The 24,117-nt window shown below is 42.7% G+C and overlaps 1 protein-coding gene across 2 annotated transcripts in view; it reads right to left on the reverse strand.

Moving 5' to 3' along the window:
- The window catches only part of LRP2 (LDL receptor related protein 2), a 139,146-nt gene that overhangs the window by 101,914 nt on the left and 13,115 nt on the right, over positions 1-24,117 (reverse strand). For both annotated transcript variants that reach the window (XM_060280370.1, XM_035133370.2), the window contains exons 2-4: positions 7,314-7,421; positions 5,336-5,458; positions 3,277-3,393 (exon numbers count right to left, since the gene is read on the reverse strand). In XM_060280370.1, the coding sequence (XP_060136353.1) occupies positions 3,277-3,393; positions 5,336-5,458; positions 7,314-7,421 (348 nt within the window). The remainder of the gene's footprint in view (positions 1-3,276; positions 3,394-5,335; positions 5,459-7,313; positions 7,422-24,117) is intronic.

Genomic DNA, 24,117 nt, shown 5'->3' on the forward strand with positions numbered 1-24,117 from the left:
TTACTAAACGAAGATCAGGCATTAACCCTGGGTCTCCCACACTGCTGTGCAAAACACTAATCACCTTACAGCAATGACAGGCCCACTTAACTGATTTGACTGGGAACGGGCTTTAAAATTAAACAGAGTACTTTTGAACTTTTACACTTTAATTTTCGGGCTTCACTGACAAAGTTAAGCAAAAACTACAGAAATCAATTAAATCCACTGACTGAAGCATAGCCTTCATATGCTGCTGGACTACAACTCCCATCATACTTCACCATAGTCCATGCTGGCTGGGGCTGATGAGAACTGCAGTCCAAAACACCTGGAGGGAACCACAGTGGCCTAATTCTGCTGGGCAAATGAATTGTCTCTAAGGTACGTTGATGAGAAATTGTTCTCAGAACTCACGGAAATGGTGAATGGAAATCTTGAGGAGATTCATTATTGACCATAGGGAAGAAAAACCTTTAGCACAGGGCTATGAGAATACTAGGGAAGGGAGCAGAAAGTGGTAAGGAAGGCAGTAGAGATGCCACCCATTCATAATGAATCTTTCAGAAGTTCTACAATTAATAGTTCTTATAGACTACCTTTTTCTACAGTTTTGGGAAACACAGAGTGGTTTGTCCAAACTAACATCCTTAAGGTCTAATGTACGTACGTAAATTGTTTCACAGAAATACGACACACAATATTGTTGTTGTTTGTCATACCCACTCTGGTAGTTTACACTGTTGCCTAGGATAACACGGGGCTATAATGAACAATAGGCAATAAGGCTTGGTACTCAGAGCCCTTGCTTAATAAGCAAATGATGCAAGCAGATGTCCACGATTACACTGTAATCCCCATAAGCTCTCTGCTGCTCGTTTCTTTTTAGCCTACTCTTGTCATGACTAGCTGGGCTGACCCTCATTTGTCAATCAAAAGGGTGGAAATCATAGGTGGTGTGGAAACAATGGGAAAGAAGTTAGTTTGGACACATCCACCCAGAGACTTGATCATTAAGAAAAGAAGAAACAAAAGCATGCTTTCAAGTAATCAAGTTTTCCTGTACCAAAGGCACATTAAAAACTATTTTCTCCTATAAAGGTCACACTTGCCTAGATATGAAACTTCTTTCCAGTCCTACCTAGTACTTGACTCCTTAAACCACTGGCATACTCATTGTCTTTAGCTCTGCTTACAGACTTTGAAGTTGTCTGTGGTTCTGTTACATGGGAAAATTCCAAGCCGGCTTGTCTCGGATGCCATTTATTCCAGCTTGCATCTGAACCGCTTACCGTTTTGGAGACGTCATTGATTTTAGCAAATGAAAGGGATAAAAGGCTGTTGGCTCATCATAAATGCCATCTTTCCTTGTGAGCCATTCAAATGATTCTTGCCTCATAGATAAAGTTGCAGAATATTCCAAGCCGGTAGGGAGTTGGCTAAGACAGCCTTACCCAGCCCTGGGTCTGCTGATGTTAAAAGGTAATGGGTAAAGGGACCCCTGACCATTAGGTCCAGTCGTGACCGACTCTGGGGTTGCGCGCTCATCTCGCATTATTGGCCGAGGGAACCAGCGTACAGCTTCCAGGTCATGTGGCCAGGATGACAAAGCCGCTTCTGGCAAACCAGAGCAGCACATGGAAACGCCGTTTACCTTCCCACTGTAGCGGTTCCTATTTATCTACTTGCACTTTGACGTGCTTTCGAACTGCTAGGTTGGCAGGAGCTGGGACCAAGCAACGGGAGCTCACCCCGTCACAGGGAATCGAACCGCCGACCTTCTGATCAGCAAGCCCTAGGCTCAGTGGTTTAACCACAGCGCCACCTGGGTCCCTTTTCTGCTGATGTTATTGGGCTACAACTAACACCATCTCTGAGCTTTGGCTGAGGATGATGGGGGTTGTAGTCCAACAACAGCTGGAGACCCAAGGTTTGAAAATGCTGAGCTAAGGGGGTGAAGAAGGCTACTTTCCTTTCTAGCTTGCCCTCCCCAAGTACTGAGGCCAGGCTATATGTTCACAGTGGTTCTAAAAATATATATTAAATACCCCCACAGCTGAGTTTCAACGTCTAGCTTCAGCTATTTTATGGATATCACTTGCTACAGATGCAGAACTCATGGCAAACTCCATCTTCTATGTCTGAAGTACTATCACCAAACACTACAAAAGTGGGTATCAAAACAGGAATGGCAGGTTGATGTGGCTGGTGGCTCACCACCTGACAAACACAGGTTCCAGCATCCTATGTTTACTTTGGCCTAGATTTTGTTACCTACTTCCGGGGAAAACAATATGGGGTTATGTCCTAGGCAGGTGGTGGGCACCTGCCTCACAATCTGTTTCATGGCAAAACTAATTTGCTCTCAATATCTGTCAGCTATGCCAGAAAAGCAAACCGAGAGTAGCTTAAAAGTACAATAAGCATCCCTTTGAAAAACGCAGCTTCTGTCCTGTGCTATAATTAGCCTTTTCTTACAACACAGTATCATTCAACAAGGACCCTTCAAGAAGGACTCTACACAGTGATAGCAGACACAGCAGGCTGGTTTTACTCCTGAAACCCACAGTCTCTACTTTCTGGCTCCTATACACCTAGTGCTTTAACACTTCTATGACTCCCAGTGCCTTCTCTCAATTTCTGTATCAAACTGGGAGAGAAGCATTTTGCTTTCTGTAGCCCAAATAAAAGGTACCTGATCTTCATTTGAATAATGGGGTTCTTTGACATGTTTGTTTTACACCCAAATTTCAAGGTCCATAGATTATGTCAAGGATGGGGAAACTGTGCCCCTCCAGAATATGTTGCTTGACTACAAGTCCCATCATCCCTGACCTCTGGGCATTGCTGGTTGCAGTTGATGGGAGCTAGAGTTCAAGACTATATGGTGGGCACCACCTCTGGCAAATATGCAGGTGTCACCAACTGTACCTCTCTGCATATACTTGTTTTCCAAACCAAACTGCTTATGCTAACTTTGGGCTGTGATCTCTTTGCTTAGCATCAGAAAAAAAGAAGAGAGGGAGAAGGAGAGGGAGAGGGAGCGGGAGAGATATTCTTACAAACCATACCCCACAACATAGCAATAATTCAGGTAATAAGTCTTAAAACAATGTAGCTGTTATAAGAGCATCAACACTAATCCATGAAAGAATCTGCAATGAAATTTTGATAACAAGAAGCATATTGTGGCCATTTCTGTCCATCAACAAACCTCTTAATCTTACAAATTGATTAAAATGCCAGCGAGACAGGGGATGAAACCAAATCTAGTGCTAAAGATTGAAAAGTACTCACGGCAGCCTCTCTCGTCTGTTTCATCTGTGCAGTCTTTGACTCGATCGCACCTGTATTCTCCTGAGATACACTGTCCGTTTGTACATGTAAACTGCTGACTGGAGCATGTTCGCCCAGCTGCAAAAAACAGTTTGCTTAGAAGTGCATCACTTATACAGAGAGAAAAGATGTTATTTTTTCTGTTTGAAGCTGTTTCCTATCTCTGTGTATCTTTTTTTTACTTTATTCTATTTTCTTTCTACTATGTATTTTGTAAAATGGTTTGTCTGTCTATCTCTTCTCTATGCGTGTGGATACCTCTTGAGATATTGACACAATGGTTTCTGAGGTCGAGGAGTCAGTTTTCATCAACATTTGATATTGGGTGCCATTTTGAACAAGATGGCAGATCAAGGCATTCCAAATGGCACAGATTTGGAAGGCTCTGAAGATATTGTTGCCAAATCTGGTGTTATGATTCCAAACTGCGCCAATCCGGATGCCTCTGAAGATGCACTGTTGCCCAATTTCGTGTTATGCTTGCAAACTCGATTCCTTTATGAGGTGGTCCAAGGACTTATCAGTCACTTCCCTCCTCAGTTTTATCACAAAAGATAAAACACCAGCTGGAGGAGCACCTGCTACCACCACGCCTATTGCAAAGGATGCCCTGTGAATATTTGAATTATGTGTCCTCGCTCTCAGGACAAAAACTGAACAAGAAAAAACATGGCTGCCACTATGGTTCTGTTGTATGCAGGTGGATTCACTTGGAACATTTCAGAGCCTTAGAAGGGATTTGTAGTCATATTTCTCATGAACAAATCCGAAAAAGGTGCCATTGGCTGTGACCATTACTTATCAACTATTACTGATAAAATCCTTCAGTCATAGGAACCTGCTGAACATCAGCCTGAAGGAGAAGAATGAACAGCCCCTGTTCACTGTGGTGCAATGGCCAGCTGAGAGATATGCTGCTGTTACAGTAGGTTTCCTGTATCAGAAGAAGGTTGGCCTAGATGGTCTTTAGAGATCATTTTTAACATTTATGGTTCTGTGGGTGGATGGAAAGAGTAATGCTGGGCTACCTTCTATGAGTATCCAAAGTGTGGCTTGCTCTCTAGTATGGAGCAGTAGGTAGGTGACCACACACAGCAAGCAGCAAGTGCCTCTTCCTGAAAATGACTCGAAAACAGAAGCAGGACTTTGCTTTACAGCCACTTCCCAAAGGTCTTAAGTTAATGTGTAGACGTGTAAAACTAAAGCAAGTGTCATGATTTAGTCCAGTGATGGCTTAGAAATGCCTGGATTTTGCCCTTTACAGATTCCTTAGTAGATGTGTAACTATTTGTGGCAGTAGCCCCTAGCCAAAGGGTGATGAGGACAAAGAACAAGGTGAGCTTGTCTTTCTCTTTTAGAGCGTGCTAAAAATCATAATAATCTGAAAGTCTTATCCTTGGTCAATAGTCCAAATCTTGATCTGCAGCACAACTGAGGAAATTAGTTCCCAGAAAGTGAGTAACTGAGCAGAATTTGGCTTAGCAATTCCCGTAAATAACACAAGCACAGGAAAAATTTGAACATTGTCTGAACATAAATCCACAACAAGCCCTCCTGGACCCTAAACTTCAGGGCAAGCAAATTGCACTTCTTTATCCATCCAAATGCATCCTAGCAACTCTTGTGAGATTAGTTGCTCTTCTTCCCATTTCACTTAAGTTTTGGATTGAATTTATGATTGCACTGTTAAGGTCCCTAAAACGAAGTCCAGAGGTTAGCTTCTTTCCACAAAAAGTCTTAAAGCAACTTACAAAGATAGCAACACACAACCCACCCATCAACAAAGGCTTGAAAGGTCACTTAATGGGTAAAATAGGATGCTACCTTCTATCAGATTGGACCACTAGTCCATCTAATTCACTATTGTCTACTCTGATTGGCAGGAGCTCTCCAAGGTTCGGACTGGAGTCTTTCCCAGCTGTACCTGGAGACAACAGGGATTGAACCTGGAACCTTCTGTGTACAAAACATCCATGCTGTACAACTGAGCTATAGGGGTCACTGCTAGTTCATAACTTACGGCATTGTTGACGTTCATCAGAGCCATCTTCACAGTCTTCTTCATCATCACATACCCATGACCGAGGAATGCACTCTCCGTCGCTGTGGCACTGAAACTGATTTCCTTCACAGGTGGGATGTGCTAGTGAGGGTAAGCAAATAATGTTTGAAATCACCGGCTTGGATGTTAGGTAAATAAAGAGATTCAGCTACTAAAATGGCTTCAAGTCTTAACGCTATGCTTTTGGTGCAAGCATGCTAGCTTTGCCGTGCCATTTGGCTGGGCTAGACTGGAAGACAGCAACGGTCTCTGAAATAAGAGAGAGACGAGGAGGAGAAGGATGTCACAGCAACGGAGACAACAACTTTAATTTGCCTCTGACAAAGTTCCTCAGTTTTATCCTCTGTTTATCTTATAAACCAGTGATGATCTCTAATAAGGAAATAGAGCCACACTGTCAATGCCAACATACCATTCTGTAAGTCAAACAGGTGCATGAGAGAGCAGACATCATAGTCAACAGATGTGTGTCCCAGAGTCCTAGAATACCCAGTTCCAGAGAGTCCTACGAATACCAATTCCCTAAACATACCATGAAGGGATGGAAAGCAACTTCCTTCTCTTCTTAAACCTTAAACACCTCCACATTCACTATTCCTGTCTTATTCTGACTTTAACTGGCTTCATATTGCACCTCTTATCAATTAACACTTCATGTTACACCTAGCCCTCATTGCTGGCAATGTTTCATAATCCAAGAGACATGGGAGACTGTAAGAGAAAGCCAAAGCAAAACAGACCCAGAAGGAAACATATATAACAGACTTAATCACTCAGTGGATTCAACCAGTCAACAGACCTCACAATAAGACCTATACATCCATTATAAGATCAGATAACTCTACTGACAGGAGGATAAACATGGTTACATTTATTTGTATAAAGTCTTAGCTTGAAACTTCTAAGTTCTGTCGATAAACAGAAGACACACATCTCTGTATCTCAGATAAAACTATCTCTCCTCCCTCTCCCAACTCAGCTCTGCCATCCAGTCCACAGCTACTTCTTACAAATGGTGGGAGTTATGGCTATTCCATTACATAGCTTTTATCTGTCATCCCCCTACTAGGGTTAAGGAAACAAGGGCTCCTCTTCCTCCCTCAGCACCCTCAGTTCTCTGAAATAAGAGAGAGACGAGGAGGAGAAGGATGCTCCCATGTGGGTGTTGACTTCTATATAGTAGCACTTATCAACCAGTACTCTAACATGACAAATTCGATGTACTGTTTTGCTCCTTGAATTAATAGTCTTTCCCCCTTATCTCAGCCCGCATGTCAGGGCACCAGCTTCAATCCACAAGCTAAATAAAATCACTTAAATCAAATCTATAAAGTTGTATGATGACATCATGGGCCAATTGCAGAGTCCATTTATTAGACATCTGAGAGATTCCACAACCAGCCACCAATCCAATCTCCTTTTTTCTATGCAGCTCCTCTACAAACACTGTGCTGAGGTCCTCCATAGTCTCCAGCCATTCAGTAAGAACTCTCTGCTTCCTTGCAAATCTCAGCATAGTTTTAGAAGTGTGGCAATGCTCATTGTGCCACATGCTGGGAGAAGGCAGAAGGTCTGAGAGGCTAAAAGGGTAGGGGTGGTGCCTTCCACACAAATGTAAAAACAGCCTTGGCAGGGTCAGACCAAAGGTCCACCTGGTCCACCATTATGCTTCTAAACATGACTAGCCTGACTAGACCTGACTATACACAAGCAGAGCACAAGAACAACAGTCTCTGGGCAGAGGAAAAAAACCATTTAATTACCGTATTGTGGCTTAACAGCCACTGGTAGATCTATCCTGCATGAATTCATCTTCTTTTTTCTAAATCATCTAAGCTAGTGGCCATCAGGCTAACAGGAACGGCTAGATTTTATTTTATTTTTTAGCACAGGGCATGGGTACACACACATTTTGAATGCGCTTAATTTCACTTACGGCAGCCAGCTTCATCGGAGTCATCTGAACAGTCCCTTGCCCCATCACATCTCCAGTCTGCGGGGATACAGCGTCCATTTCCACAACGAAACTGTCCACTTTCACACCCTGCAAGCAAGCAATACAGTTTGTGTCCTTACTTTTGTTATCAAACAGCAAGTCGACAATATGGCTGTCTTCAAACACAGTCTTACATGAAAAGGCCGAATTCTGCTTTCAGTAGTAGACCAATGTGATTTCACACGAGGCAGCCACAAGTCAAACCTTGTAAACACCAAACCAGAAGTTATCTGCCTGCTCGTATTTTTTTAAATAATGACGCCCATTATTGCGGTGTTAAGAAGCCAAAAAGCACCGTGACAAAGCTAACATTTCAGCAAGCGTTGAACCCATTTGTCACAAATAATCCATATACTTCTATTTTAAAATGTAGTGGCACATTCGTGAGATGGGTTTGGATCATGCCTTTAGATCTTCTTGCAGTTATGCAATGCAGAGAGAGGAGATCTAGGAATTTATCTACCAGTGACATTGGGAATGGTTTTCTGTGGTTGGAGAGCCCTTCCTTGGTCGGAACTCTGTCCATACAGATGGTTGTAAAGCTGCTATAGGAATGCACAGTCCAAAGTTGGCAATTTTTATCTCTTCACATGCATTTATCCAGGTACAGAAGAAGCCGGTATTTCAAAACACCACTATTCCATTTATCTGTTATGAAAATGCCATTATATGGTATAGCAACATGGAAAATCATTCTATCCAGTGATGTGTAGAAAAAAATTCAAACAAATATTTTTCCATGGAAATATTTCCATTTTTAGAAATGCATTGTTTCTCTTTTTTAAAAAAAAATCTATTAGTAACATAATGAAAGGAAATGATCTGTCAAATTTGGCAACTGGAATGGGCAGAATACTGGTGCAAATCTAAGTTGCAATTCGTTTTTTGAGAAGGATTTTGTGTGCTGGATTATTGCTAAGGCAGCAGGATAATACTTTGGTAACATCACAAGGTGGGTAAGCAATGCTGTTGTAGGGGAGATTTGTTCTAAATTAACAAGGCAGTGAAAATGACGGGCAACTAGATAGCTTTTCCCTATAAACACGTTCAATCAAGTGGTGTTTCATGAAGTTTCAGAAAGAATGACGGTTCAAAGGGCAAAAGGCAACAGCAAAAAATAACCTCTCCCGTCGTCTGTCGAACCAAACAAAATCTTGTCTCCTCTTATTAACCAAGTGTTAAAAAATTACTTATTTCCAATTACAACTCATCGGAAAGTAACTCATGAGAAACAGGCAATGCCAGTAAATCCTTGAACTCACAATGAGATAAACAGACAACAGATTATCCGAGCTCCGACAGTAAAACCAGGCATATCACCGCTCATAAACACAGCTAAGCGATGCACTTCTTTGGTGTATACCGTAGGCAAACGGCTTTACGTGAGGAATGTTCAAATCTGATTGTCTGGTAGTGACATCCTGATTTATAATGTATCCTACAAATGGTCAGATATTTCGCTTGGATAAATGGTGGTACCGGGTGGTACAGGAACATGTACACCCAAATACCTTCTAGACTAATGCATGATGGTGGTTGGTGGTGCAGGTCTGGGTTTGGTGGTGCAGGTCTCTTATCAAGTACCTTTAAAAGCACAACAACCTCCCTTGCAAAAAATGCCCTGAAGGAATGTATAAATGCATGCTGGAATCTCTCGCCCTTTGATTGAATTCTGTCCTGCAAATGAGAGAATCTTGGGGCTAGTTAAAAAAACAAACAAACCTGAGCTGTTAACAAAGAAAGAAAGAAAGAAAGAAAGAAAGAAAGAAAGAAAGAAAGAAAGAAAGAAAGAAAGAAAGAAAGAAAATTGCACAGTAAATGGTGCGTACGTGAAACAAGCAAACGAAACACCGCATATACTCATTTAATAGCACAGAAAGGCCTGCACAGGTATTGTGTATGCATTGCAATTTTAGGAAGCACACTGCCCTACAATGTATGTGTCGCACAATTCCATTTAAAGAATAACATTGCCGTTTTTTCAAAGTGAAAAACAGCAGGATTAATTACTAAAGCTTAATGGAATAATGGTAACCCTTACATTCATTCTAACATTACCCAAAAATAAAAAAAACCCAGCCATTCATATCTACACACAGTGGGTGTTGTAGCAATGCCCGCTTGCACAAGTCATCAGCAGACCTACTATAATTCATTTAATTATAGCATGAGTCTTTCCAAACGTAATCTTCTCTGCTGGCTTATTCCATGAATGCTGCAGCCTCAAACTATGATTGCACAAAAGCAAAACAGCCTGGCACATGGGTGATTTTATGCTTTCTATTCACTTAGTAGTCACCTACAAAGAAAAAAGTATTCCGGTAAGCTGGAAAGGGTCCTTTAAGGTGAGAAATTAAGGCTAGTAATCAATAGTTTAAAGGCTTTTTATCACAAACAGGCTTAAATACATGTTTCACCTGTGAACAAATGAGCAATAAATTGCAGTCAAAATGCAATTTAGCAACCACAACCATTTATGGCTATGATATACTCAAAACCTCAGTACAACTAACCTAGATAGTGCAGATATATATCTGCATTGTAATTATAATCCATAATTAATCTATTTTCTGTATACTGCCTTGTTGTTGCACACGAAAGACACCACAGCAATCTTTTCATAAATACAAATAAAATTAATACAAAAACTGACACTGTGGTAAAAATCATTTTCCCTACAACAAAAACTGGTGACCTTCTTGATCTGTCCTTGGTAGTTGAGAATATAATTAATAACATTTTCTCCTATTTTGAACCAACCTCTGAAGTAGCTTAGGTCTTTACACCGGAACTCCCCACATCCCTTGTTTATATATGTATTATATATGTATCTAGGATACCTTCACCTAGGGATAGGGAGCTACTGCCATGCCATCTATAGTTTGGCCCTATAAGACTGAGATGAGCTCAAAGGAGGATAAAGAATTCCTACATAATTAAGGGCTCATTCTTAACCTCTATAATCACTAAAGAGCAATTAGTCTTTTAACCATTTGGTTCCCTCTTTGTGCCTGCCCTGAGCTTTCAAATAATATAATCATGAGAATTTGGCCCAGTGCTTGCTCCTACCATGAGACAGAGTGCCAAGCTAAGGCAAATCCAATTGGTATGTGACATTTGGAAAGCTATGAACCTCCTCCCTGCCATGTTGATTGTCAGAGTCATTGTAGGGGGTCAATGGGGGGGGATCTCGTCCCCCACAATGTTTTTGCTTGCTTGGGTCATTCCACTGGGGATTTTAATTAATGTTGAGGGTCCTTGTGGGCCTACAGCCTCCCTTTTCCCTTTGATCTGCCTCCCCTCATGCTGAAAACGGTATTAAGCATTATCATTTTGTCTTTTAAGTTACATTTAAACAGCAACCAAATGCACAGACCAAGCTTTCAAAATCCACAGAACACTTGTAACTGCAAGTGTAACCTGGCGGACAAGAGTCTCAGCATTAAGGGGGGGGAATTGGGCTCACAAGAAGAAGGCAAATTATTGACACTTATTTCACGGGCAATATTTACTTCCTAATAAGCCCTTTTTAAAAAATGGCAGGGAAGGAATCAGCTGAAGGCTGCCAAAAAAAGTTATACTAATGAGCTAATTTTCACTGAAATTCTGATTTATTTTGACAGATGCTGATAGAACCAGGCACTTCTTTCGGGCCAACGACGGGGTATGCAGGACATCTGAAAGAAATTACCAGTATGTTTCATATACACAATAAAGCAATTAAATCAAAGGTTGTTTTGAAACCATCCACAACATGTGTCTATGAAAAAGTAAGGCTGAAGTCCTCGCCTCACCTACTTGGGAATACACGCCGCTGAATTCAATAGGACTTATTTCTCCAGGTGTGGTTAAAGCCGCACTGTGGAGTTTTGAGGGGGGGAAACAGTTGAAAAAGGAGGGTTTACCTGTTCCTGTGCTTTATTGAGAGTACATTTTCACAGACAGGGCCAGTCCAAGACATTTTGGCACCTAAGGCAGACCCCAAAATGGCGCTCCCAACCTTCCCCACCAGGGAAGAAGGGGTGAGGGAACATCTGCATCAGAAACAAGGGAGGAAGAAAGATTGACCTCAGGATCTGCTGCCCCGGTGAATCCTGCTACCTGAGGCAGTCGTCTCATCTTGCCTCATGTGTGGGCCAGCCCTGTTCACAGCATATATTCTTGTACAGAATAGGAACATAGGAAGTTGCCTTCTACTGGGCAGACCATTGGGTCCATCTAGCTCAGTATTGTTTACAGTGACCTGTCTCTCCAATGTCTGGGTTTCAGGCAGGTGTCTATCTCAGCCCTCAAGCCTAACCCATTTCGGGGTCTGAATTGTGCCTGGAAAGAATTTGGCAACCAGTACAGCCCATGCAGGACAAATGTTGTATGATCCCGTAGGCAAGCACCCACAACCATTCTCACTACTGCATTCTGGACCTACTGCAGTTTCCAAAGACACTTCAAAACAGTCCTATATAGAGTGCATTGCAATAAATCAATCTAGATGTAACTAAGGAATTTGCCAACTTCTTCCATCTTAGATGTAACTAAGGCATTACTTCTTCCAAAGATGGTTTTAGCCCTCTCTGTGCCCACTCAACCAGATCTCTCCCATTTGCCTTAATCAGTGTACATACACACAAGTTTCACTATCTGAAAATTCACTTATCCAAACATTAGGAAAGTAGTACCCAAACCTCACTATACACACCACAGATTTAGACAGCCAAACAGCCAGATCTGAGCGGGCAACCAAGTCTCCTTTATCAACTTTTACCAATCCTTGGTGTAACAAACATGTCATAACTCAGAAAACTTTCACTGGATGACTCTGTTTGGATAGATAAGTTTACAAAAAAAAATGTTTTTGCTGTCATTGCCTACAATTTGTACTGGGTAATAGCTCCCATTTTCTCAAGTTGGAGATTTCTTTCCCAATGCAAGCTGCTAGACCAGAATTGAAGCAGGAGGCAAAGTGTTAAAATCCCATACCAGAGTTCCAAACCAGATTAAATATTCCACCTATTTCAAAGTAAGTGTGCTTAGATTTGTGGTGCAATTTTTAAAAAAGAGAGTTTTATCACAAATCCGGCATCTTCGTATCCCAATGGTTTGGTTGAAAAAAATATTCCAAATCTCTACAACAAACATGTGGACTTCAAATACTTTAGCCACACCTTTCTTAGAAGATGATGACGACGACGATGCTGTGACAGAAGATTTCTGCCTGAAGGAATTCTTTAAGGCACCTTACCTTTTCCATCTAGCAGACCAGTCATCAAAACCCAGTGGCTTTGAAGCCCAATGCTAACACTGACTGCATCAATCACTTACTAGTGCCATATACATTCTCCAAAAAGATAGCTAAGTGACAAGATCTTTCCTTATCTTTTTAGCAGTTCTTTGGAATTCTTTTGCCCCTGCACTGAAGGTTGCAATACGAGGCAGGTCAACATTCCAAAAATAAAAGAGATGTCTGAAGACCAGAGCTGACCTAGTCAATGGACCAGAGCATGAGGCTGTTCCGAGATTAAAAACACAGAACACAATTCCTGAAACTGAAGGTATCCCTTAAAATAAAGTTCCTCTGGAGCTTTTCCTACACTGTTAGGGGGTAGAAGATTGCTTGTTTAATGGTGATGAATTGTCATTTTATTCTAAATAACTTTGGCACCATATTTATGTGCATGATTATTTAAAAAATTCAGGTAGCACAAAACATTAGTGAAAAGGGGGTGGTGGAATGGATGGATTATCATTCATCCGTGCGCACACACCCAAAAAAACAAACCACATTCCATTTTTCCTTCTTTCAGGCATTAATTCTTTTACACCACATCCACAACTTTTAAAATGCACATGGAAACGAGGTTCGTCCTTTTCAGTGACAAATTACCCACTGTCGTCACGCATCCCGATCACGACTAAATGTATGTGCTCATAGTGATTTGCGAAAATATAACTGCTACGTAATAATTATAATTACAGTATAATTATATTGAATTGCTAGCCATCCTTCACCACGAGGTCCCAAGCTGGAATACAACCATTTAAAAATGTAGCTTTAAAATCCTAAAAATATGGATCTCAGGTGTCAAAAGCTAGGGTCTTCAGCATACAAAGTGGAAAACTATAAAATGAAGGTGCCAGGTGCACCATTGTGGAACAGTAATCCGCAACTTAGGGGCTGCCACAAAGAATGCCCTCTCCTAGGCTGTCGCACACCCCTCCCAACCTCTGAGGGCTGTGAAGACCCCCTATGCCAATCTTAACACCCAATAGGTGTTAAGTGATTGTCAAGATCCATTTGGAGTATCAGTCTGTGACAACTCCCAGATACCCTGTAACTCTCAGATACTCCCATATATTGTCACAGCAGCAATTGGCCTACAAATAAATGCAGTGGTAGGGACGCAGGCGGCACTGTGGGTTAAACCACAGAGCCTAGGGCTTGCCAATCAGAAGGTCGGTGGTTCAAATCCCCATGACGGGGTGAGCTTCCGTTGCTCAGTCCCAGCTCCTGCCAACCTAGCAGTTCGAAAGCACGTCAAAGTGCAAGTAGATAAATAGGTACCGCTACAGCGGGAAGGTAAACAGTGTTTCTGTGTGCTGCTCTGGTTCGCCAGAAGCGGCTTTGTCATGCTGGCCACATGACCTGGAAACTGTACGCCGGCCAATAATGCGAGATGAGCGCCGCAACCCCAGAGTCGGTCACGACTGGACCTAATGGTCAGGGGTCCCTTTACCTTAAATACAGTGGTATCTTGGTTTGCATAAGTCTTGGTTTGCATAGGTTTTAAATTACAAACACATCAAACCTGGAAGTGCGTGTCCTAGTTTACAACCTTTTTTTTTAATTACAACCCAATTTTTTTGGATGACCAAAAAAAAAGAATGGAGGCCCCATTGGCAAAAGTGCACCTTGGGTTACAACCTGTTTTGGTTTACAAACGGACCTCCAGAACGGATTATGGTTGTAAACCAAGGTACCACTGTACATGCAAATCTGAAGACTTTGCACACAGTTTATCAATGTAAATTGAAATCAGGACTACAACAGTAGAGTGGTATACATATTACTGCAACTCTTTTGCAACTGAATTGCTTATTCCATAACATTTATACACTGCTTGACTGCAAATACAAAACAAATCCTTGAAGAGGTTTACAAAAGGATAAAACAATGACATTATCAGTTAAAAACAACTATTTAAAACATTGGATGTTTGCAAATAAGCTCTAATGTTTGCTACCGTGGTCAACGCCACATAAACTGTATTGCAAGGTGGAAAGGGGAACGTCTGTCCAAAGCACAAAAGAAGACCCTGGGCAGTTCAAATGCAACAGAAATCTATTTCACTTATCACAAATAGTTCAAGAGAGAAGTTCACTGGAAGAGAAACTTCAGAAATGCTGAGGGGGGAGAATGCCACACCGCAGTCGTAGCAATCATCTCAAAGGGCCAAATTGAACCCGATGCCGTTCACACAACTGTTAATTTCTAAATGTAAATTGCAGGGGATGCGGGAATGGTCTGGAGGGGGATCTGGCATGGGGCATAGGTGGGCTGTAACTCTTTTTTCCACACTGTGGGCCCAATCCATATCAGGGGACAGGGGACGCCCATGCCAGTCATTTGCACTGGGGAGGAAAGCTCAGTATCAAATCCCTTCCATAGCTCAACAGCAAATGCCATTTACTATGTTTGTAAACGTGCTATTTCCACTCCCCTACCCCGTTCCCCCAGTTTATTACAGTCATAAAAGGCCTATAGATTCATGGCTATTAATTCCTCTGCATAAACCCCAGAATTTAAGAAATTCAGAGCTCTAATCTGCTGAAACTAAGCAGGAAAGCTTTTTGTCTTCAAAGGAAATAAAGTTTAAAGTCTCCTGCAGGCATGAAGTTCAAAAGAGCCCACATGGTAAATGAATTAAAAGAAATTCATAAGCCTCACGTGCTACTTTCAATTAGCATTTTTAAATGCCGCTATAAATGAAAATAGTCTGCTAAAGATACAATTTATTTCTCACTATGTTTTTTTCTTTTAATGTTTGCTTAATATTCATCTTCAGATGCAAAACTGGTTTAGTTGGGAACAAAATTAAGTCAGTTTTACAAAGGTTATCACCAATTCTGGTAGAATTATAAAAGCAAATCACTATAGCTAGTTCTCCCACAATGGCAAGCTAGGTATGCTGGCTTGCAGTACAGTAGTTTACTGTGTATGAGCTACATGCTGGTACATGCTGCCCCATCATTCCTGCCAGGTGTGGCTGATGGGGAAGGGCAGCACTGTGGATCTGGCTTCCCAGCTGTGCTGTCACAACAACATACCAGGATGGTGTGAGGGCTGGTTAGGTCAGCAGCAAGATCCACGGTTCTGGCACATCAGAAAAGCCAACTCAGCACTTCCACTGGTGCACCTTAACTGCTCCCATGTTGCCATCCACCATCCCCGCCCCCCTTCCCAGTCCAGCCCAGAACATAGCAGTGACATCAGTGTTGGAGGTCCAGGTCCGCAGTGGCACCCTCCCCCAGCAACTCATGGCTCCTACTTCCACTTCTCCCACAGCACAAGCAGGAGAACTTGGCTTCCTGCAGCGTTTCTCAACCGCTGTTCCGCAGCACACTAGTGTGCCGCGAGACGCTGGCTGGTGTGCCGCGACGTGCCGCGACGAGAAGGGCGATTTGCATTGTCACGACGCGGGGCGAGCACAGCTCTCAACAGCCACCACCACAGGAGGGTGGTTTTAGACAAACTTAAAGAAGCTGGCTGGATGAGCTCAACCTGAAACTTGCTGAGCAAAGGATTGTGCTGGCAGAGAAATCAGCGGCTTGTGAAGCCTTATTACAGGAGATTGCAACCAACACAGCAATTGGCAAGTGTTTCTTACAGTCATAATTATATAGTCAATATAGGGCGGCACAGAGTTAATTTTTTAAACTTTTTTAATGGTGGTGTGCCTCGTGATTTTTTTCATGGAACAAGTGTGCCTTGGCCCAAAAAAGGTTGAGAAACACTGTCCTAGGACATCCAAATGCAGAATCACAGGCTGTTTCTCCCAACATGGCAGGATTCACAAGCCAACAACAAACCCTAGTTTATGGCTAGCTAGCAATCCACTGGGAAAACAAACCACAATCTCAGGTTCAGATGTCATGGGAAGCCAGTGTTAAGTGCAGCTTCATAGCTGGTTTCTCCTGCCCACACCAGCAAGACAGATTGGGCAACACACATTAGCACAATGCTTGCTCTCAATAAAAAACCATGATAAGCCAGCAGACTTGACTTATCTTCATATACGAACACCAAGCCTCTTCTACTACCATGCAATTGCTGTTGCAAATCTTCCTCGAACATTAAAACAACCAAAAGCTCACCATTAGCCCAATTTCATATGTTATTAGATGCTTGTGTAAAATTACCATGTACAGGAGCGAAAGATTACTTTGCAGAGAGGTGTGGCAATAGTGGCTGTGCCAAGCTGCAAGTACATATGTTGTGTGAACCTATGCATGTTTACCTGGAAGTAAGTCCCACTGTGCCCAGAGGAGCTTCCTACCTTCTTAAGTGTACAGTGGCACCTTGGGTTACAGATGCTTCAGGTTACAGACGCTTCAGGTTACAGACTCCGCTAACCCAGAAAGAGTACCTCAGGTTAAGAACTTCGCTTCAGGATGAGAACAGAAATCGTGCGGCGGCAGTGGAAGGCCCCCATTAACTAAAGTGGTACCTCAGGTTAAGAACAGTTTCAGGTTAAGAACGGACCTCCAAAACGAATTAAGTTCTTAACCCAAGGTACCACTGTAATTGTTTTGCAATTAAATTTTATTAAGTTTCAACACTTTTAACACATACAGTCAAAACACAATAAAAAAATTCCTTCAGTAGCACCTTAAAGACCAACTAAGTTTTTATTTTGGTATGAGCTTTCGTGTGCATGCACACTTTAGATACACAGTGTGCATGCACACGAAAGCTCATACCAAAATAAAAACTTAGTTGGTCTTTAAGGTGCTACTGAAGGAATTTTTTTATTTTGCTTCGACTCAGACCAACACGGCTACCTACCTGTAGTCAAAACACAATTTCGTCTTTTATTTTTGTCGACTTCCCACCTCTTTTTCTACAGCTGGTTCTTCTCCTTCTGCTGCAGCCTATCTTCTATCTATCAAATCATAACCATAGTAATTATAATCTAATTATCTACCCAAGTGTATTTTTAACAGCAGCCCGAGTGTGGAAGACACATTCCGCTAAGGATTATACAAAGGGGGAAGGAGATTTTAAAGATTGGCATCAATGATCTCCTGAAGCCTGAAGGAAGCATTTCTTCCGGATATATCTGTAACAAATGGCCTCAGATTTGTTTCCCATTGATAGGGCTGACACATGTTCTTATGCCACAAAGTTTACATTAATTAGTCCTGAAACTATACTGCAACATTTCTAGAAACACAGAGCCAGATCTTTACCATTCCAGCAGATGAACTGGAGATGACGGGCTGTATAAAATTTCCTACCTGCCTCAACATCACATGAAATAACTTATTGTTTAAATCAGCCTTGATAATAACTAACTAAATGGTTTGTATAAAGATGGTCCCTATGATGATGGTGTTGCTGTTGCTGCAATAACTAGATAACATTAAGAGGTATACACTGGGAAAATCATACACGCCACTAAACATTCAGTTTTTCCAACGTATCACCGAGTCAGAGCAATGTTCTACCAAATGCACACTGTGGAGCAGGTCCTTGCAGGGAGGGACCAAACCAAAGTTCCAGTGTAGGGCTGCATCCTGAAGCAAGTAGTCTCTTCCTCCCCAACCGGCCAAAATCTGGATAGATTGAATGTCTTCTGGGAGAAAGCTTTCACCGATTCACAGATGCGTAGGGCCTGTGGCAGCAGGGGTGGCAGATTAGACTCACCCTCCCGAGACTTTGTTGTTGCAGCTTACCTAGACAGGGCTGGGGGGGGTAAGGTTGGAGCTCTGCAGGTTGGTGGTGCCTCTGCCCATACAGGGGGCTGCATCCCCCTTGGAGCTTCAAAGGCCTGGCATCACCTCCACCCCAATCTAATCAAGTCCTGTTCACGTATGCTGCAGTGACACAGATATTGGGACAACAGCTCCACTCAATGACTATATTCTCATCATCCCAAGCTGGTTTGGGAAGAAGCAAGGAAAAGCTGCTATTTCTTTCCCAATGTTCCCCATATCCATTATTGCGGACACACACATGTGCAAGTCCTGCCACATTCTGTCCATGCCCTGCTGAAAGAGTACCTTGAATTAGTAGCGCCTGCTGGAATGTGCCTGGGGGGTCCTGGTTCTTGGATGGATTGTGAATCATATTAAACAAGTGAAAGCTTATTCTGACAAGCCCAATATCCTGACAACAAACCATATTGTTCAAGAATGGCAGAAGCCTAGCTCCTGATCAAAGGAGGTATCCCAAACGTTTTAGTAAGAACATGGTTCCGACATTGCCCCAGAATTACAACTGAGCAAGGTGAGAGAGTCGGTGCTACAACTCCAGAAAGTGCTGAATACAGTGCACGTGTTCAGACAATTTCACCAGATATCAACTGGAATTTTTAAAAAGGCATCCAAACCTTGGAGCAACTGATTTCCATCCAAAACGAACCAAGGTGTATTGTAGACGTGCACAACACAATGTATGCTTTCAAAAATAAGGCCCACTGAAAAAATAAGGACTACTGAAAAATGTCATGGATCCACACCTCCTCGCCAACTGAGAAATCCACAAAATCTTCTTAAATCTGAATCAACACTCACAAGGCATTTAAATATCGTGCTTCAATGAGCATCATATCCATTCATTCATAATCAAATATAAATACCGCCAAAGTGCTTTGAGTGGTCACTTGTTTCACTAATTACTTGATTCAGACAGGGGGAAGGCAGCATTCATTTTAGTCAAAACTTAAGTTAGACAAATAGTTCAACTGGCTCAGAACTATCTATACTGCAGCTTGCCAATGTGGCTGCCTCCACTACAAGTCTTATCAGCCCCAGCCAGCATTGCCAATGGTCAGAGATGATGGGTACTGAAATCTATATATGGAGGGCTTAATGTTGGCTAACCCTGATCTATACACTGGCTGATAGTTGCTCAAATATAGACAATGCCTATACTTCACTGTTCCTGGCAAGTGATGCAAGCGTTTCAGAGGAATAAGGAAAGAAACGGATAGATTTGAGGACAAAATGACCTTCAATCTGCAGGCAGGACAGAATTCAACTGTTAACAAAACCCCATGCTATATCTGGAGAAAAGTCCTGGTGCAAAGGTACAAGTGGAAGAAGCGGGAAGGCAATACACCATCTGTTCTCCCCAGTCTAGAGCCCCCTCGTGACGTACAGCAGGAAAGACTGACGGGAGGTTAGCAAAGACCCCGCTCCCATATGGCTGAAAGGATTGGTCCCTCTGGTCTACCTCCATTGTCATCTGTGGCAGAAACACTTTCCCGCTGCCCACATATTCAGACAGTGTGGGGAAGGGCTCTCCTCACCTACTAATGTAGGTGAATAGAACGCCCCAATACGAGGAGTGGCCCTGATTGAGCCAGTATCCCTCCTGATGGAGAAAACCAATGATATTTTTCTAGAAAAAGAGTCTGCCAGAACGTACCATGAACCCCACCCTTATTCTCTCAGAATAGCAATGGCGCCTACCTGAGAGGTGCTGGAACTGAGTTCTGGTGAGTTCCGGCTGAAAAGAAGCCCTGGCTTTAGGATACCTGCGGGGGGCTAAAGTATCTCGCCAGGGGCTACTACCAAGTTTGCTGAGGAGTTTTATATTGAAGGTCAACACTCAATTGTTGCACCACAGATCTCTCCTTGTGTTCACCTGCCTCTTTCACCTTCTCATACAGGAGGAAGAGAATGGGCATGGGGCTCAGAATACTGCTAGCATTCGAATACCCTGTGCTCTCTGGATGCAGCCTACAGTACAATTCAGAGATGGAACAAGGGTAGGGTACGATGGAGCTTGTTTTACCAGCAGATCACAGAGACTTGGCTCAACATCTTGCACACAGTAGCCTTCAAAAGTCCCAACTGTCCGCCCAGGGACTTAGGGGCTATGTTCAACAGCGTGGAGATTCTCCCAAAGCTTAGCTAGTCATTATTTATTTGTAGACGTGCTGCCATCAAACAACTATACTTGTCTTTGTTGTTACCAGTTCAAAGAAAACAAGGATGGGAAATAGTCCAAGCAATGCTGAAACTTTGATGGTCTCAAAGACAGAATGGAGGTGGGGTAAAATTCTTCCTGAAGAAACACAGTGTGATCTTGAGCATTACCCGTTTATCAACATGTCTACCTCCTCGCTTGCAAAAAAAAAAATTCTAATGTGCCTGCCTTTGGAAGCCTTTGAAAGATAAAGCAAAATGTCCTGAAATCAGCCCAATCCATACTTTTCAAAACCCAAGATTAATCACTAACGCATAAGCACAGAAGAAATGAAAAGAATCTGTCTCTTTGGTACCCTCACACATGGTGAGGAGAAGAAGGGAGTTCCAACTGTGGAACCAGACATATATTTAAAGTGCACCCCATCGCTAACTTGAAAGGAAGAGGCAAAACCTGAATAGCCAACAAAGAAAGCCATTCACACTCACAACGCTAGAAGCACTGTTGCTAATTTCAAACAAGTGTGTTGTTCCATTCACTTCTAAGGGCAATAGTTTTGAAAACTATTATGATTCACAATGACAAAAAAAATGATGCATGAATGGGCCTTTATGCAAGCCAATACATAATGTCCAGAAAAAAATATACAGCGGTATTCATAAGCAGTCTGTTGTGGTTTTAAATATCTCAACTAGATTATTTTATTGTCAAGCTGAGATGCAACCCGTTGAAAGCAACCATGCGAGTCATCGAACTGAAATAAAATTCTACAAAACTAGTGAAGTTTTACAAAAAGGCTGTGCATCTCAGCTAACATTGTTTCACCCATCAGTCTGTTAAAATTTATCTGAAACAATTCACTGATGATCAGAGTGGCAGAAGCTATCAATCCTTCCCGAGGTGGTTGTTACTTCTCTCCCACAGGAAGTACTCAGTTACCATTAAAATGTGTATGTTAATTTGTTTATAGATTATGCAGGTATTAAGTATTTTACTGCCTAATGCTAAGAAAAATACTGAATCGATTCCAAAAGCACGCACGCACGCACAGGGGAGGGGGGAGAGGAAGAGGAGACTTCAAGCTGAGATTGAGACATTTGTCACCCCAGACATTAAGGTTGTTTTCAAATATCACATTTAACTTATGGCCCTCTCTTAGCACCTACCAATTAATCAATTTTTATACCTTTGGTAGGCATCCTAGAAAATATCAGAGCTCCTCTGCTGCACTTCCTTGCTTGCCATACTGATGGCAGGACTCGCAACATTCAGTGCAGCAAAATTTTGCCTTATCTAAAATGATTATTAATTACAATTCGCATCAAATATTATCACCAAGTATTCATACCAATCTGCCGAAAATAGCTTGGTCAATATGTTTGTACTATTGACTCTCTTGAGGCATTTGAACTGTCAAAATGCATTCATCTGTTATTTACTCTGAGCGGGGGTGGATAAGAGAGATCCAGTCGCTAACACACCTTGGGACCACCAAGACTAATGTAGCCCACCAGCCACATATTGTGGCCAGCAGGTGATTTGTCACCTCCTCCTGCTTTTGCAAACCTGCCCCCCCACGCCCCCCCCCAATCAATCAACATACATAGCTGGTAGGTTGTGTTCAGTTTGGCAGTTTGCAACTTTTGAAGGTCTGGTATAAATCAATACTACAGAATACAAAAAATGGCTGACTGCATTTCAACAAATAGTACGGCAGCTGCCAAAGGTTTCCAGTGAATGCCACAATTGCTAATCTGAAGAAGGATCTGCTTCCAACCTTCCATCAGGTTTTAACTTCACCCCCAAAGGCGCAATTCCTCCATTGTCTCCCGAGACGGGCGGGTGCCAGCAGCAACTCTGCAAAGTACGGAGTGTTGTTGTTGTCTTGCCACCCTGGTGCACATCTCTCCCAAGGCTTTTTCAGCAGTACAAAACATGTACAAAATAGGCAGAGCAACCCAAACCTCCAATCCACTGTAGTTGGCAGGAAAGAACCCCCCCCACACCCTGGAAAGAGGCACCCCAATGTTTCCAAACAGTGGGTGGGTAGAAACTGGTGGTGGCAACATCCCTGGCAAAGGCACCCCTTGTCCCGGGGGCGGGGAAAGGCACACCCAGCAAACAATGTGCTGGATCCTGAGCCATCTCTGCAGTTATCATGTGTAGGACACAGTTCAGACCTCTTCACTGTGCCAGCCTAGGAGCTAGCACAGCAAAGGGACATTTTTCCTCTCTCCCCTCCCCCAGAGGCGTACCAATGGTACCTTGCACCCTTGGTAAGGAGCTGTATTGCCCAACCACCACCACCACCCCAAAAAATACTTTACTATACACCTTTGTGTTATGGTGCGAGAAGGATGGGAAGCTCCTCCCACATTTGATCTTGCCATGACAATGATGGGGCGCATACCTGCCAAGTTGCTGTCAGAGAAATAAGGGACCGGGCGGAAATAGCAGACCGGAAGTAGCGCTGCCGTCATTTTGGAACTGGGCGGAGCATGCTCAGAAGTGACTTTTGATGCTGCTTTGCCCAGTTCCAAAATGGCCGTCGCGCCAGAAGTCGCACTGCAGCCATTTTGGAACTGGGCAAAGCAGCATCAAAAGTCGCTTCTGAGCATGCTCCACCCAGTTCCAAAATGGCCGCCGCACCAGAATAAACCAGGGAAAAACAAAAAAATCCATTTTTTCAGCTAGGAACAGCTGGAAAAACGGGGATTTCCCAGGGAAAACGGGAGACTTGGCAGCTTGATGGGGCGTCGCAACACACATATATGTCATACACTCTATAGTCCAATAGGGGATTTTGGGGGAGGCAGGTCTGCACCCCTGGTGGGGGTTGCTTTCACCATCCCCTAGATACGCCTCTACCCCTTCCATGCCTTCCAGCCTGGTTAGCACAAGCCACAGAGCTATGGCCTGGAGACTTTCATTATATTATTGTGAAATGCATGTATATTTAAGTCAAATGGATCTTATGTCGGCGTATTGTCTCACCTTCACACAAACTAAAGGTGTAAACCAACGTACTTATTCAAAGCTGCCCAGCAGCTTGTTGTCTTAGCATTTTGCTAGTAAAGACATACCCCGACACTTCTACATCATTTTTACAGATACAGAAGAGCGCTAATCCTTCAGTCTCTTGTAAGAACAGGAAAACCAATCAAACATCAAAAGGGCTATGGTAAGTCAAATGAAAGGACAGCCACTTACTTTGGCATTTGCAAGTTGAGTTCTTGAAACAATACAGAATCACAGAATTGCAGAGTTGCAAGGGACCCCAGGAGCCAATCTAGTCCAACCCCCTGCAATGCAGGAAACTCAACTAAAGAGCATCCACGACAGATGGCCATCCAACACTGGCTTATTATGAAATAACTATGCTGGACTAAAGGTGCAAAAAGGATTTGATTTCAAAAGATTTCCCCAAAAATGGTAAAACTACTGAAAGGTTTGTGTAGTAACTGCTCCTAACTTTTAAGTCTGATATATTGACTGTCCCCTGGGCAAGTTAGCTTCAACAATACTAACAGCCAATCCATATTACTGAGATGGGAAGACCCCCGTTCCGTCTGCCAAAGGAGCAGGCTGCTTTGG

Source organism: Zootoca vivipara, chromosome 1, assembly GCF_963506605.1.
Source record: "Zootoca vivipara chromosome 1, rZooViv1.1, whole genome shotgun sequence".
NCBI lineage: Eukaryota > Metazoa > Chordata > Lepidosauria > Squamata > Lacertidae > Zootoca > Zootoca vivipara.